Source organism: Herpailurus yagouaroundi, unplaced genomic scaffold (assembly GCF_014898765.1).
Source record: "Herpailurus yagouaroundi ecotype Mexico unplaced genomic scaffold, PumYag 160, whole genome shotgun sequence".
Taxonomy (NCBI): Eukaryota; Metazoa; Chordata; class Mammalia; order Carnivora; family Felidae; genus Herpailurus; species Herpailurus yagouaroundi.
The window spans coordinates 52,594,448-52,610,921 of NW_024412401.1; the positions used below are offsets into that span (position 1 = coordinate 52,594,448).

A 16,474-nucleotide genomic window follows, 5' to 3' on the forward strand; every position below is an offset into this window, starting at 1 on the left:
CCCTTCCAACTCGTTCTGTGTAACAAGCCTTTTTCTTGCTTGTTTGCCGAGGCAGCACCCGCTCCCCCGCCGCCCCCCCCCCCGCCTCCATCTGTACCGCGTGCGAGGTGTTAGAGATTTGGCTGCGGCACCAGCAGCCTGCCGGATTCATTACTAAGCAGCCTGATTTCGGTCGCCCGGAACCGCCCGGGCGCATCATCTGCCGTGAGCTTGGCCTCCTGCTCTGCCCCTGCCCGTGGGGACCCGTCAGTCACGGCGTTTGGGCAGCCGTGACGTCAGGGAGTGGCTTCGCTACCTCAAACCTGGCCCGGCCCCGACAGGTGGAAATGCTCAGAAGGGACTGGCTGGGGAAGGAAATTCGATCAGGCTCGGAGAGATCTGAGAGGTGGTGGGCAGCGGGTATTGACGGGCCGGATTGGGACCCTGAGCACGCGCCCTTTGAAAGGCTTAATCCTGGCAGAAGCTCAGACGCTCCCCTGAGAAGCCTCCAGAAGGCAGAAGGCAGGGGGGAGCCCGTTTCTGCGGGAGGAGGGAGTCGGGGGCCGGGGAGACGGGGGGCCGGGGGCGGGGGGCGGGATGGTGGGGACCTGGGCCCCACCACCTAGAGCGCTGGCCATTACTGCACCTCTCTGAGCCTCAGTTTCCTTCTGTATAAGTGGGGGTCACAGCAGCACCTCCCCCATGGACCGTGGCGGTCCACGGAGAAGACGCTCGGGGCCTGGCACACGGTCGGGGCTCGGTGCATGCCCGCTGCAGGAGAATGGCCGCATGGAGACCCAGGCCTGGCCGTCGGGCCTCCCTCTGCCCCTCTTCCGCAGCCCCTGCCCCAGGAATGCCCTGCTCTTCCTTCCAGACTTGCCCCCTACGCATGTCCTTCCTGGGCCATCCAGCAGCCCACCCGCACGCCTCCCTCATCCATTCAGATGTTCCACTGAGCACCTCCCTGACGGCTGCGGGACACAGGGGACCCCCCTCCCACGCGGGAAGCAGGACTGGTCTTTTAAATATGAAATGTATCGTCAAATTGGTTTCCATACAACACCCGGTGCTCATCCCAACAGGTGCCCTCCTCCATGCCCCTCACCCACCCTCCCCTGAAGCAGGACTGATCGAAGAGGTGGGGGGCAGGGCGCCCAAGATGAGCTGGTGTCGAGCGTCCGCCACAGCAGGTGCCGGGGTTGAGTCCTCACTGAGCACACGCTTGTTTACCGAATCCTGTCCCCCGACCCCCTCGTCCCTACAGCGGACAGAAGCCAGGCAGCCGTGAGCATGGAGTGGGCAGTCTGACCCACACCTCACACCCCAGCCCAAGGCCAGGCTGGACACCCAGGGGCCAAAGTCCTACCCACCCACGTCACTCTTATTTGCCGCTGGCCAGAACTGTCTCCCTCCAGAGAGCCGACCTCCAAACCCTGTTCTCAGCCCCTCTTTCCAGGTGCCAGTAACAGGCCGGAGCGCTGCTGGGCTCGGCCCGGCTGCACCATCGGTGGGTGAGCACGGGCCGCCCTGCCCCCGGGGAAACCACACTGCCATCAAACAAGAGTGGCAGACGTCCCCGACGGACGGTTTAGGTCTGCACCAGCTTAGAAGCCACAGCAATTGTGTGCCAGCGAGAACGCTTTAACCGCAGGCGTAATGAATCATGATCCTCGAAGGGCCCAGACACATCCGCGAGGAGGGTCTGCGGTTAAGACTTCATGACCACGATTGGGGCGCCTGGGTGGCTCGGTCGGTTGAGCGGCCGACTTTGGCTCAGGTCATGATCTCGCGGTCCGTGAGTTCGAGCCCCGCGTCGGGCTCCGTGCGGACAGCTCAGAGCCCAGAGCCTGTTTCGGATTCTGTGTCTCCCTCTTTCTCTGACCCTCCCCTGTTCATGCTCTGTCTCTCCCTGTCTCAAAAATAAATAAATTTTAAAAAAAAAAATTTCCAAAAAAAAAAAAAAAAGACTTCATGGCCACGACCCCGGGAGGCGCGGTTTACGTGACGAGGCGCACACCCACAGGCGTTTGTATCAGAAACCAAACCTTCCTGGAATGATACTTGCCCTTAGTAAGACGGATGGGCGCTAATATTTTCTATCCTGTCCTAATGTATTACACTCTGTTTGATTTAAAAAGTAGTATCGATCACAAACCGTTCAATTGATCTCGCCACCGGCCGAGAGATCACGGCCCGCAGTCTGAGAAGCACGGCTCTGGACGTTGCTGGCCTCTGCCACGGGCTGTCCTTACTCCTTGGCTCAAAACACTGAGCGACGGCACCGGCCAGGATCTCAGACTCGGCCCCCCGGCCTCGCCTTCAAGCCAATTACAGCGCCACGGGGGCCGGCGAGTTCCAGGCGTGCGCCAGGCCAGACCGCTGGCTCTCCAGACTTCCCAGGAGTAGGCTTTCTCGGACTCGGGGTCCCAGGCTGAGCCGCAAGCTGGACTTCAGGGACGCTGGGTGGACGGCTGTCACCAGGCAGGAGGCCTTCGATTACAGAGCAAGGATCAGCCAGATGGGAAGACGCGAAGAGGGAGCGCGTAAAAGATGGACGTATCCGCTTCCTGCCTGTCTGTCCCGCCAGTAGGACGTGAATTGCCACCCGCTCCCCCGCCAAAGGGGAAAAAGGTAGGGAAACAGAGTAACTTCAAGGCTAAAATCTTCGGTGGCCCGGCTCCCGGGCGCGTCTCCCTTGAGTTGCAGCCGCAAAGTGACCGATGCTGGACGCTCGCCGTCGCTCGGCCCCTCCAGCAGGTGACACGGAGGCAGACAGAGCGTGTTTTCTCGATGCGGATTCTCAGAAGCCAGTGCCTGCCGCCCGGCGTGTCCTCCAAGTGCCGCTTGGGGGGCTTTGCCAAGGGAGGGCTGGGCCCACACGGTCCCGCAGATGGTACCGGGTGGTTCCAAAGGAAGGAGCCGCTGCCCTTGGGGCGGTGGAGGCCGAGCGGAGTGGCCGACCGTCCCGCGTTTGTCTCCGCCGGGAGACAGATGGGCTCCTTTGTCCTGGGCGCCCAAGCCTGGCTCCGTGGTCCCCCCAGCACCGGCCCTGCCCTCACGGACGGCCACAGCCGTCCCCACCTCAGCCGGGGAGGGGAGGCTTTGCGCTCCCATATGGCAGGGGAGAAGGTGAAGGTGGTGAGCTGTGCAGAGTGGGGGGTCCTCAAAGCGGAGGGGGTGCCCCAGGCCCGGGAGCCCACCTGGCGTGGCTAAGCTGGGCCAGCCCCAGGAAGCGCCCTGGGCTGGCATCCAGGAGACCAAGTTCCACCGGGGCTCCAGCCGTGTGCCCACCTAAGTCTTGGCGTCTCTGTGCTGCGGAATGAAAGCCTCGCCGTCCCGGGCCCCGCGTGCTGTGGCTGGGCTCACGGGCAGGCCGGCTGGGGCGATCAGGCTGGGGTGGGTTCCAGGAGGGCTTCCCGGAGTAGGAGATGCTCAGCCGAACCGCACACTGAGCAGGGTCTTGGCAGGTGGTCAGAGAGACCCAAGGATGGGAGCTGGGTGGGTCCAAACCCTATGAGATGGGGCGGGGCTGTCTCTGCCACTTTAGAAGGGTCCCCAGGAGGCAGCACCTGGGATTTTCCCTAGACTCTGACGAAGCTGCCGCAGAAATCATTTTATAGGGGCGCCCGGGTGGCTCAGTCGGGTTAAGCATCGACTTCAGCTCGGGTCATGATCCCACGGTTCACGAGTTCGAGCCCCGCATCAGGCTCGCTGCTGTCAGCACAGAGCCCGCTTCAGATCCCCTGTCCCCCTCTCTCTCTGCCCCTCCCTCTCTCTCAAAAGGAAAATAAACGTTAAAAATTTTTTTAAAAAGAAAAAACCAATCAGTGACAGGCAGGAGGATCTTGTGGGTTGGCGGCTTCGGGGTCCTCCAGCCTCCCTGACCTGCTGAGCAGGTGATTCGGGGAGGGGCTGTGGCAGAGGTGGATTCTTGTTTCTAAGAACAAAGACCTCGGACGCGCAACGCAGCCCTTCAGAGGGGGCCGCGGGGGTCGGGGGGGGGGGCACCTCTGGGCAGTGCCCCCAGCATGCTCCCTGGGCTTGCTGGCAAGGGCACAGCTACAGGAGGCTGGGTGGAGTTCGAATCTCGGCCGTGTGACCTCGGACAAGTCACGGACCTTTTCCGCGCCTCGGTTTCCCCCTCTGCAACCAGGCCCCACCAGCGGCCCCTGCAGGGTTGCAGCGAAGACGCAGTGGAGCGACCGCGTAAACTGGGCGCCCGTGCTGGGTCTGCCCGACATCGCCTCCCTCTCCTTCCGAACCGGCTGCCGAGCCCAGAAGGAAGCGGGCCCACTCCTTGTTTTCGACTGGAAGTGGTATCCCCGGGCTCGGCGCCCTGCCTTGCTTCCCGGGCTTGGCAGTCGGTGCCTGCCGGCTTCTGGCAAACGCTGCCGGGAGCTGCTGTTTATCAAACGCAAAGAAAGGTACCAGACTGAGCCTTCACGTGTAGCACCCCGTTTTACGTCCAAAGTTTCACAAACCCAAACTGCTCTGGAGGGAGGCAGGCTTTCTCCCGGCAGATGGCTCGAGGGGACGCGGGGCCAGCCACCGCGCTCGTTTACTAGCGTGTGCGGCCCTAAGGACCCCGCAGGGCAGCGGGGAGCCGCGGCCGAGCCTGGCTGCGGCCTGGGGACGCGGTGGCCCGCGGATGTCTCAGCAGGTCCCCCAGCCGCCGCGGCCTGTCACGAGGACTAGCGAAGCCTCAGCCCAAGTGGGGAGGAGCCAGTGCCCCCCGGAGGGTCCCACACACCCGCTGCCCAGCCCCCTCCCCGCCCCGGCCGGGGGTCCCGGGCTGGGCGCTGTGTCCGCGGTGGCTCCTTTGATGTCTTCCGAGTGAGGGAAGGATTTTCCTCCCTGCCTGGGGAGCTCAGGTGGGGAGGGGAGAGTTTTCTCGCACAGCAAAGCCAATTAGCGGCATATCTGAGCCGCTGACCTCACACGACGGGAAAGCGCCTGGCAGAGAGCGTGGTCACCGTGCAGAACGGGGTTTGGGCCACTCAGCTCGCGGCGGTGGGAGCAGCCGGCCGCGCGGTGAATCCCAGTGGGAACGCAGAGCAGGATCGATCCCACTGCGGGTTCCTGAGGTAGGGGAGGCTGAACTGGCCCCGATTTCGGTGACCCCCGGTTGGTAATTATGCAAAGGCGAGGGAGGGTCTGGCGATCAGGCCCAGGGACAGCACGGCCACGGGCAGATCCCGGTGGGGCAAGGCTGTGCCTCAGGGCAGAGAGGCAGGGACGCCCCAAGCCCACCCCGCGTCCTGGGCATGGCCACCCCATTCCCCAGGCCCTGCAAAGCAGCCACACAAGACACAAGGGCTACGCTGGTGGCCGGACCAGAAAGGGGGCGTGCCCCAAGAGGGGATGTGACCCTCCCAGTCTCGCAAGGCCAGGGGGGAGGTGAGCTGGAAACAGCCAGCCTGGTCCCACGCATCAGCTTCCAAATGGGGACATCCGGCCCCGGTTTTGGTGACTCTTCCTCCCTTGTAAACACCGCGGACCGTAAGATCCTATAGGAGGGAGCACGGCTCCTCTGTTCACAGGGAACGAATCCTCGAGGCTCGGCACGGACCCCTGCTCACCCCGCTCCTCCCTCGCAGGGACACGGCCTGCGAAGGACTCTGCCGCTCTCCCCCCCCCCCCCCCCCGCCCCGTGAACGGCGCTCTATTAGCCTCGTCTAGCAGACGAGAAAGTAAGGCTCAGTGAGGTGACGTGTCACCCCCACAGGTGCGAGCGGTCACTCGTGTGACCGGTGGGGAGGGAACACGGATGGTGGGCAGCCAGGCTGGGCCCCCTGCCCAGAGTCACGGGCCAGCAGGAAGCGGCCCCTCCCTCCCGCCTTCCCTCCTGCTTCTCAGGGGCAGGGGCGGGGGCGGGGCTGGGTGCACACGTCAAGTTCAAGAGCAGCCGTGACAATCAGCATGCCCTCATGTGCCCCCGGCCACTATGGGCTTTGATGAGCGTGGGGGGAAGGCTTGGGCTCATCAGTCAGGGCCAGTGGCCGCATCAGCCCAAAGGTGGCCTTGTGGCATGTGTCCACCTGCCTCTGTGGCCTCCTCGCCCCCAGGAGCCACATGTGGCCTCTTTCCCACCTGGCAGTTCCTGCTTCCTGCAGTAACGATACAGGGCACGCAGAACTCGCGTCCCCCCTCGCCGTGCCCGGGGCCCCAGCTCCTCTGGGCCACTCCCCACCTGGGGAAATCCTGAGGGCGGCAGGAGCCCAATCTACCCTCGGGACAAAACCTCCCTCCTCTATCCCTGGCCCCTCCGGCCCCAGAGGCCAGCAGAGCAGAGATCCCGCAGACCCAGACCGAGCCCTGCCACCTCTGTGCACAACACCGGGTGCACCTTCGCTCTGCCTGGAACGCCGTTCTCACCTCATCCCCTAGCGCATGGACCTCTCCGTCCAGAAGCCTCTCTTGGCCGCCCCCGGCTGGGTCAGGGGCTCTCCCCCACGCCCCCGGCCCCCACCCCTACGGCCCTCGCGCAAGTCAGCTGCTGTGCCCAGCCCCCCACCGGGCCAGGAGCTCGCCGTTGAATCCTCTGGCCTGTGGTTGGTGCTCAGTGGTTGAATAAATGACAGTCACCGTGTGACAGTGAGCTCCACGGACCTGCATGAGGCTGGGTGGGCGGGGTACCAGGCAGGGCAGCGGTGTATAATCCGTGAAGCGGCCCCTAGGCGGACGGGGCTGCCGAGCCCCACGCTTGCCGGGTCTGGTCTCTCCAGGAAGCAGGCTGTGGCTGCGGCCCCCGGTGCCCCGTCCGCCAAGGGAGAGCTCTCCGGTGTCCGCACTTGAGGCCTGGCAGCTTAGACACGGAGCCTAATGACGATGGATTGTACCGGGTTCAGAGAGACGGCCGCCGGCTCCTTCCCAAACAGCAATTGAGTTTCCGAGAGATTCCGTGTGGCAGGGAGGTGATCCTGACAGATGCCCAGAGGTATCTGGGCAAAGATTGCTTTTGACGGAAGTCCAAATGGATATTAACGTTTATCGGGCTCACGAGCACTTCTCAGCCGAGAGCGGCCTTTCTTGCGGGGCCCCTGATCCAGGTGTCTGAGCAGGAGGGCTGGGGCGGGTGGCTGGCGTTGCTCATCGACTCCCCTGTAATGGCCCCTGCAGCCCGGGCCCTGGATGTCGCCCTCCTCCCGGCCCAAATCCTGATGGACTTTCCGGGACACTGGCGTCACGTCCACCCGAGAGGAAGCGCCTGTGCTGCCTCCTTGGTCTTTCATTAAGCCCGTCCTAACCCTTAACTCTGATTTCTGGGCACTGGCTGTCGCATTGATGCTGCTCTGCCTGCCGAGGGGGTTCCCAGAGGCACGCGCCGTAACTCAGATGTTCTGAGTTAGGAAAACAAGAGAGCTTTTAGCCCCCAGACGCGGATCCGGGAGGCGTAAGGGCTCTCCTCCGGAGCTTGAAGAGAGGCTTGTGGGTCTGTCTGTCCCCGGGTCTTTGGGGGACCCTCAGCTGCTCTCACACCGGCTCTGCCCTCTTGAACGCACTCGCCAGGCCCCCGTGCCCATCTGCCTCACTCGGGCCTCCCCTGTCGCCACCAGCTCAGGAGAGCCGACCCCTTTCAAAAGAGCTGACCCCGTCCGGCCTGCCGCGCCTTCAGGTCCCTCCACGCATTTCCTGGAGAAGCTTCCTGCTCCCCTCTGCCTGAACATCAGCACAGCAGAGATGGCACCAAGCCTCTTGGTGAGAAACGGAGGCGTCCTGCCAGCCTCTCCCTGAGGCCCCAGGTGCCAAAGGCAGAGACCTGGGAGCCCATCTGGGGACCCCTGGGAAACGGCTGACCCCGTGCCCTGCTTCGGGTCCCCACGACTGTCCCCTGGACTATGGTGGACGCCCTCTTGGGAAAGAGCTCGGTAAGAGGCGGGGTCATCCATAGCTCGGTCATCATTGGGTCGCCAGTGTCTTGCACACAGTCAACCTGCGTCCTTCCCCATCTTCTGAGATTTGGGGGGAGGCAGGGATGACTCCCACCATGGCAGCTAAAGGCTCCAGCCGCTGGCTTTCTCAGTCTCCCTTGCGGTGAGGGTCGTAGGCACGCGGCCCCGGCCCCACCAGTCAGAACAGCCGCTGGCTCGACGGCTGGCGAAGCAAAGAGGCAGGGACACTGGGGATCTCCTTGAAAGGAACCGCAGACTGCATCCCAGGCCCGGACCCGTCCTGGTGGGGGTGCCCGTGCCCAGGTGTAGCTGTGCCCAGGGCTCCGTGCCAGCGGCACTGGGGTAGGGGGTTTTCTACCAGGTCATGCCTGGCTAGCTCTGGGGGACTCCGTTCCTGGCTGCCTGGCCCTGAGCTGGTTTCTCTGGCCTCCCAGCCTCCTTCCGGTACATTCCTTTCCTGCTTAAATCAGCCATTTCCTGTTGCTTGCCGTTAAGACCTCTAAGTAAGGCTAGTGGGTATCCCCATTTTACAGCTAAGGATGCCGAGGCTCAGAGAACTTAAGTACCTTCCCCAAGATCACACAGCAGGACCGAGAGCCACACCCGGGTCCGTCTGTGGATGCCGGAGTCCAAGTGCGCAACCGCCAAGCTCCCGACCTCTCCGGCAGAGGCTCAGCTACAGGCTTGTCGGCGGCATGAGGGAACCGCCTCCTGCTCTACACTCTCCCTGCCCCGCTCAAGGATGCACAGTCGGGTTATAGCTCCGGAGGCACAGTTCTTATGCCGTCTTTCCTCTCTCCAGCACCCTCAATAGCTCCCCGGCGCCCGGCCCAAACCCCGCAGTCTGGGTTATTGGCCCCAGTCTCACCTCATCACATGCCCCGGCCCCCAGTTGACTCTGTTTCCTGGAGAGGCTGCGTGCCTCCTGAGTCCCAGACCCTTGTCAGGTTGCTTCCTCTGCCTGGAAAGCCTTCTCTTTCCTTCCCACTTCGTGTTTTCGCCGGCCTCTTAAGGCTTATCAGCAAAGCCCCCTTCGCCAGGAAGCTCGCACAGAGCCTCCCCCACCTCTGCTTACCGTCACTTCTTGCCCCCCAAATCCTCGCAGTTGCCAAGTTGTCTGGGACGACTGCGGCAGGGCCTTCCCCATCTCTGTGCTTCCCCAGCCCCCCGCACGCAGTTGGTGCTCAAAACCTGCCCATTTTTGAAATTAAATGTGAGGCCGAGAATCCTTAAAAAGTCGGCTTCACTGGCCCTGCTTTCATTGTCCGTGGGCCTCCCAACCACGGCCGACTTCGGGGGCGCTGAGCGGCTTTCGGGGTGGATGCAGATGTCCAGGGACAGTGGTATAGGTTGTTCACTGCTCTAGGGCGTCTGGCCAAGAAGCAAGGCTCACACCTACTCATCTTGCCAAGCCCAGGGCGCCAGTGTGCCAAAAGGAAAGGACATGCATTTTTAATTTATACAAAGTCACCCAATGGCCAGTGGCAGCCCTGTTGAAGCCCGGCCCCCAAGACGGAGCCGCAGGAGGGGGTTGGAAGGCCACCGATTTGAGTGGGAGAGAGACAGCAAGCTCACTTCCTATCCCAGCTCTAGAATGGGGGGGGGGGGTCAGCAAACCACGGCCCCCCAGGACAACGCCTGCCTGCTGCCTGTTTTCACCTGACTTGTGAGCCAAGAATGGTTGGAACATGTTTAAATGGCTTTTAAAAAGCATAAGAAGAATATCTTAAAATATCTTGTGAATAATAGTTGGAGAGTACGGGAAAAATGTATGAAGCTCACATTTCCGTGTCCACAAGTGTTACTGAGAGGGTCCAGCCAGGGGCCTCTCCCCGCTGCTCCGCCCCCTTCTCCCAGCTCCGGGGAGATTTCAGGGCCACCCATGGCCACCCCTCCCCGCCCTCCCTTGGCCGTGGGGACCTTCCATGGCTCCTACTTCCCACCCAGGCAGGAACCAGAAGGTGCGGGAAAGTCACGGAAGTCACGACAGCTCTTTGGCAGGAAGTCATCGGGGTCTCTGCTCTCTGCCGTGTGCCCCCCCCCCCAAAAGGGGGCACACACATCACGTATCGGGTAACTCAGAAGACAGCATCTACACACGCCCTTGAACTCACATCGGCGACAGGCGCCCCGTTTCGTCACAGAGCCCATCCCCCACTTGCCCGACACTCCCGGGGCAAGCACTGTGTTCCCAGAGCCTCGAGGATCGGGGAGCAGAAGGTGGCTCCACGGACAGGTGACGGGGCCTCAGTTCATGGCCTCCACCTGCCCTGTGCAGGTTTCTGGGGGTGTGGCGTTCCCGGGTGAGATTCGAGGCAGGTTTGTGGGGGCCAGAGGGCACACAGGCAGGCCTGGGCCAAGGGCAGAAGGCTGAGTGAGAGGCTGCTCAGAGTAGCCAGGTTCGTGGGCACAGTCCCCTGGGTCACCCCGGCCTGCCTGGGCGTCTGCGGGGCCGAGAGGAAGCCGGCCGCGCAGCGCGGGAGACTCACCGTCCAGCCGCCGCCGTCCGTGCGCATGTCACAGTAGACCTGGAAGCCGGCAGGGTAGTGTGTGGGGAAGACTGAGTAAATGCCATCCTCCTGCTGTCCGCTCAGGAGCACGTCCAGGCAGTCGCGTGGCGGAGGGCCTGCGACAGGGAATGCAGTCAAGGCGGTGCCCTGGCACCCGTGTCCCTCCCCACCCCCCTCCGTCCCTGGGTCTCCCTGATTTGTCAGTCTACCCTGCGGGGTCATGTGGGCCCCAGGGCACCAGCCTTGGGGGCAGACCTTGGCTCTGCTACTCCCTGCGTGCCTTTGGGTGAGTGAGCACCCTCTCTGAGCCTTGCCTTCCTCATCTGGAAAATGGGCACAGTGGGCCGGGAGAGGGCTCGACAGAAGGGTGCAGGTCGGGTGCTCCGTGCTGCCTGGCTGCAGAAAGTCCTGAGCGAACAGGAACAGCGTTTCCTTATCAGAGGGGTGGGGGAGGGACCACGGGGGTACAAAGCTGGGCACCCCACTCACCGCTGGCGCAGCCCCGGGGCCGCAATCCCCTGGCAGGTGCCCTCTGAAGGTCAGCCTTGACGCGGGGCCGGCCCAGCCCCCGGTCCCTCTGCAGGGCGTCTAGTACGTCACTGACCGAGTTCAGCAGGTGAGCCATGTGGCCTTGACTCTCGGAGAAAAGCTGTGGAGCACGGGGGGCCCCTGCCAGCACCCGCCGGCACGGGCCAGCCCCTCCTCGTATGACGGCAGGTCCCCACCCTGCCCTGGCCCCCATCCGAGGAGGTCTCAGGTTGGGGGCTCAGGTGGGAAGGGACAGAGGGGCTTCAACAGAGACCTGTGCCCCTGCTGCGCCCCAGGCCCTGTCCTCATCCATTTCTGGGCCTCAGCCCCGGTGAGGTGACTGGAGACAAAAGCCCAGGTGGGCACCTGGCACCAGGTTCAAATCCCAGCCCACCCATTTGCCAGGTACACGTGGGTGGGTGACTTAATGAAGCCCCGAAGCGGGGCCGACAGCAGGGCACGCAGGACCTGGCCCACCTCGTTCCACGAATTCCTAAGGCACCTTTCAGGCTACGAGACACCCTCACCCGGTCTCTCCCGGTCCCCCCAGCAAGGCCCTGGAGGCAGGGGTGATGGTTCTGCAAACAGGAGGGGGCCCTGGGATACCCCACCCGCCCCGCCCAGCCCCCATGCAAACTCCACTTTCTTGGGTCACAGCTCCCACGTCCACTGCCTCACCTCACCCCCCGCAGCCTTGCCAGGAGGGAGGACTTGAGTTGCTGTCCCTTGGTTACAAATGGGGAAACTGAGGCCCGGGAGGAGCCGTCCCTGACGGAGAACGACCTCAGGCCGCTTCCCCGGGGTTGACGGGCAGGAAAGGCACATAGGGTGCCCGGGATGGGGGCAGGACGGTGGGGGCAGTGGTTGGGACCCAGGCTCTGGCGTCAGCCCTGGGTTTTGACTCGGACCTTCCTCCATTCGCTGGGCAAGTGACCCTGGAAGAGTAACCAACCCCCCCTTTGTGAGCCAGAGTGACGGGACCCGGTTTTCCGGGGTGGGTGTGTGGGGTGGCTCGCCAGGGCACGTGTTTGGGGCCCGAGTGCTCAGTCCCCGACCCGTGTCACTCCCACCGCTGGCTAACAGCCACCCTCCCCGAGATCCGGGTCTGGAGGCCTGTAGCTCGGTCAGCGCAGCACGGATCCCCTCCCCTGCCCGCCCCGGGGACCTCTGGGCTGTGCCTGCTGGCTGAGGGGTCTGCGGTCTGTCACCTCCCCACCCTGGCTTGGCTCTAGGAGGCTGCAGGACCACAGGGAGGGGGGAAGCGGGGTCACGGGCACAGCCGGCCAGCAAGTGCACGTGGAGCCTGCCCGAACCTGTCACTTGCCAGATAATAGCTCGTTGGAGGAAGGAAGGTAGAAACACACACTGCCAGCAGTTTACAAAATAGGATTCTCGTTTCGTCCAGAAGCAAGGGCTCCCGCAAAGCTTTTCCATTCCTTGCCAGCTTCTCCTCTGCAGTGAGGGCTGAGGCCTGGGGGAGAGGCACGGAGCCGGGCGGGGGGGGGGGGGGCCACCCTGGGGCAAAGTGGCCGATCCCACCCTGGGCTTTTACTGTAGTGTCCTGTAGACAGGTTCCGCGGGTGGGGGTGGGGGGGTGGGGGGGAGCCCCGCGGCCCAGACACTGCAGACGGCCCCCAGGGCGCAGGGGACAGGGTGTGGGCACCAGAGATCACCAGGCTCATCGGCGAAGTCTCCAGGGTACTGCCCACCCTTCTGGGACCAGCAGACACGCTCGAGAAACTCAGGCGCAGCCTGCTCTTGCTGGCGGGCAGGGAAGACCTCAGTTTAAAGCAGCAAATGATTAAAGTTGAAAATGTACATATAAACATGCCCGAATTAATAGGGAAAGTCAGTCCCTGCTCGCTGAGCTGCACGGATGCGTTAAAGGGGACGCGGCAGCTTTTAGGGGCAGTGAAGTCAGAGTCGCTGCTTCGGGTTAGTCGTGTGACTGAGCTGAAACAAGGCCCTCTGCTTCTCTGAGCCTCAGTCTGCCCCTCCATGGAATGGGTCCGCGATCTCCACCTCCTGGGGCCACTGTGCAACCAAGTGCTTATAGTAACCAGCACTCCGTGGTTCCTGCCACTACGATTGCAAAAAGGGATTTGCAACGGTGGCCCCCGGCTGACCGCGGCTTTAGTTTACAAATAATTTCCACCGTAATAATAAAAGAAACGCTGGTCTCTCATGCGCCAGATGCCGGCTGAGCCCGGCCCAGTCGGGAGCTCCCACAATCCTCCTGGGAACAGGCTACCTTCGCCCCCGTGTCACAGGTGAGGAGACTCACCCCGGGGAGGGCCACTGACCAGCCCAAGTCCCACAGCCGCTGCTTGGTGGAGCCTGGACTGGATCCCAGCACCGGCCGCGGCCTCACCCCTGCAGGCAGCACCACTCGGCCCTGCTGCTCCCAGGCCAGCGGGTTTCAGACGCTTGTGCACACGAGAGCCACCCTGACGCTTAACTGTTGGGACCCCGGGGTTTGTGATGAGGTTCAGAGAGGTGCCTTTTATATGTTTATTATTATTATTGTTATTATTTTAATTTGAGAGCGAGAGGGCCAGCAGGGGAGAGGAGGTGGGCAGAGGGGGAGAGAGAGAAAGAGAGAGAATGCTCTCATGCTTAGCAGGGAGCCCGACCCAGGGTTCCATCCCGTGACCTTGAGATCGCGGCCTGAGCTGAAATCAAGAATGGGAGGTTCCACCGACCGAGCCACCCAGGCGCCCTGGAGGGCTGCCTTTTAGCAAGCGGCTTTGACACTTGCGACAGAGGGTGCCCGAGGGCAGTGCTTGGGGAAACCCAGGTCTGGGCCAATCCCCTGGGGGGTCTGGGATGCTTGGAGGAGGGGAGCCAGGAGCCCCAGCGACATGGGGTCTCTGAAGCTACCCTGAGTCTGTAGGAAATGAGTCAAATTAAACATTCTTTGGAGAAGTGAATCTGTCAGGTGAGCCAAGGCACTCCCGGGCCCCCCTAAAACTATCAGTCTTGCAGGAACAGCTCTAGGCCTCTGCATAGGTGGGTGGGTGGGACACCCCAAGGCCCCTTCCCCCCCCAATCCGCCCCCCTGCCCTAAGGGCCTGGCTGGCCAGGGGCTCCATCATGTGGAGAGCAAGGTGGGGGGGGGGGGCAGACCACCCAGAAAATCTGGAGGTCTCTCCAGATTGATGAGACCCAGACTGATGGAGGGGGCGGCTGAACACCCTACCTCCCACCCCACCCTGGGAGGGGGACATGCCTTCCCATCAGTCACCCAAACAGGACGACAAGAGCTATAATTCCTCCAGCTGCGGCCTTCAGAGGAGGGAAAAGACCTATTGCTCATGAGCTGCAGGGCGAGCAAATGCCTGGGCATCCCGGGGGTCGGGAAGGGGCTGGGATCCGTGGCAGGGTGGGGCTCGCCTCCTAGTCCCTACTAAGGACCTGAGACACAGGGGTGACGGGGTACAAAGCCGGAGGGTGGGCAGGGCATCAGGAGGCCAGATGCCGGGCCTGACTTGGCCACTGTACCCTGGACAAATCACTGTCCCTTTCCGGGTCTTAGTTTTCTTTTCTGGAAAATGGTGGAAAACCAATGAGGTGGCCCTAAGCCCCTGATCCTATGAGGGGATCTAGGAGGGGAAGTTCTTGCCGGTGCTTCAGGCGCGGTCAGTGTTGGAAACTGCCCCCAGAACTACCGGGTGTTTGCTGGGACCTGCCTCGGGTGCGGAGGGGACACGGGGGAGGGGCAGGGGCAGTGGGGACAGGTAAGGGTCCGGTGGGAACTCCAGCAGCTGGTCCCTCCTTCCCTGGAAAGCCGGGAGCATCAGATGGCAATGAATGGGGGACAGGGCGCTGGGCAGGGGGTACAGCTCTCTCCGGCCACGAGGCCCAGCTGGGCAGAGGGCTTCCACTGACCAGCCACGTGACCTTGAACCTCCATTCACTACCCATAGCGGGGAAGGTCCTGCCCCACCTGCACCGGCATGCCTGGGAAGCCTCTCGAGCCCTGGACTTGACCGGACTCTCACATGCCACAGGGTGCTACACAAACGCCCAGGGCCACCTGGACAGCGCGTAGGAAATGGGTTGAACCCTGGTGCCTCTAGCTGTGTGGCCTCGGACGAAGGAGCCCCTTCCCTGAGGCTCATTTGCTGGACGGCAGGTGGGACCGGCTCCCGGGGCCCTTGGGGATGAAGCGAGGCCGCGGACGTCAGGCGGCGGCACTGGGTGGGGGGGGGGGGGGAACACAGCGGCAGCCACCCCAGCCCCCTCCCAGGACCCCGGGTGCAGACCCGGCCCCTTACCTGGATGAGGCGGCCCTGCTCGCTCTGCAGGGCGCCGAGCCCCTGGCCCAGCACGCCGAGGCCCTTCCGCAGCCCCACACACTCCGCCTGCAGCTCGGACGCCCGGGCCAGCAGCCGGGGCAGCTGGTCCGCCAGCGTGTCCAGAAGCTCCCGCTCCCGCCCGCCCGCCAGCCTCGGCCGGGCCTGAAGCTCCGCCAGGGCCTGCAGCACGGAGGCCTGGGCGCCCTCCAGGCGGGCGAAGCCGTCGGCGAGGTCGGGGCAGCGCGGGTCGATGAGAATGCTGAGGCGCGAGCTGTCGGCCCTCTCCACGGTGACCAGGGCGCTGTTGGCACCTGCGGGCCCGGTGCTGACGACGGGCGGGGGCGCCGTGCCTGGCACGTGGGTGTGGTTCAGGAAGAGCACGGCGCCCGTGACGGCCACGGCCAGCAGCACCGCCAGCGAGAGCAGCACCGCGCACAGCACGTAGCCGCAGCTTGGCCGCTGCGGGCCGGCCCCGCGCACACAGACACAGAGACGGACAGACAGACGGACGGGAGAGAGAAGGGGCGGCATCAGGGGCAGAGCTGCCTTCCTCTCGCTGCCCCTGCCCTGCTCCGCGTGGCCTGCACGGGGCAGGCCCACCTCCCCCCTGGAGCCCTCCTGGGTCGGTAAGGGCTGCGCGGCCAAAGGCTCCCACGGCCTCAGGCCCCCCCGGGCTGCCATTTCCGGTGGGGGGTGGGGAAGGGGGGAACCTTGGCTGAGGGACCTCACCTCGCCGAGTCTGGGCGTCCTCACCTGTAAAGTGGAGGCAATAATGACACGCCCTGCCCCACACGTGGGTGTCTGCCGTGCAGACTCGGGAAGAGAGAGCTGTAACGGTGACAGCAACGAGAATTGTCACACTGTCACAGCGGAATGAGTGCCCGTCACTAAAGGTCCCTTTCGACCTGGAGCACCCACGTCCCGAGTCCCCCCCCCCCGTGCGGGCCAGCCTCCGAGGCCGCCGTGCACGAGTCCCGGGGGCGCAGGGTGACCGGCCCAGCACCTCCCCTCCCCTCCACCCCCCCACACCGTCTCCGCAGAGCGGGCCAACGGGCAGAACAGCCCTGGGGACCCTGGAGAGAGGGATCGCCCCCCCCCTCCGCCTTGAAGGAGGCAAGGGTTGCGGCAGCAGGGCAGTTGTGCCCCAAAGCGGGAAAAGGCGGAGGAGGTACAAAGTGGGCTCGGGACCCCGTGGGGGCTGGGGACAAAGGAAGCTAGAACAGAGGGGCCGCTCATCAGTAAAGCAGGCACCGCGCACCCAGACGCA

General features: G+C 63.6%; 1 protein-coding gene across 3 annotated transcripts in view; it reads right to left on the reverse strand.

Annotated features, from left to right (window-relative positions):
* FIBCD1 (fibrinogen C domain containing 1) overlaps positions 1-16,474 on the reverse strand; it is a 31,998-nt gene that overhangs the window by 7,113 nt on the left and 8,411 nt on the right. For 2 of the 3 annotated variants that reach the window (XM_040482659.1, XM_040482660.1), the window contains exons 3-6: positions 15,961-16,035; positions 15,187-15,666; positions 10,871-11,030; positions 10,361-10,497 (exon numbers count right to left, since the gene is read on the reverse strand). In XM_040482659.1, the coding sequence (XP_040338593.1) occupies positions 10,361-10,497; positions 10,871-11,030; positions 15,187-15,666; positions 15,961-16,035 (852 nt within the window). The remainder of the gene's footprint in view (positions 1-10,360; positions 10,498-10,870; positions 11,031-15,186; positions 15,667-15,960; positions 16,036-16,474) is intronic. The other variant, XM_040482661.1, reaches the window with a different exon arrangement.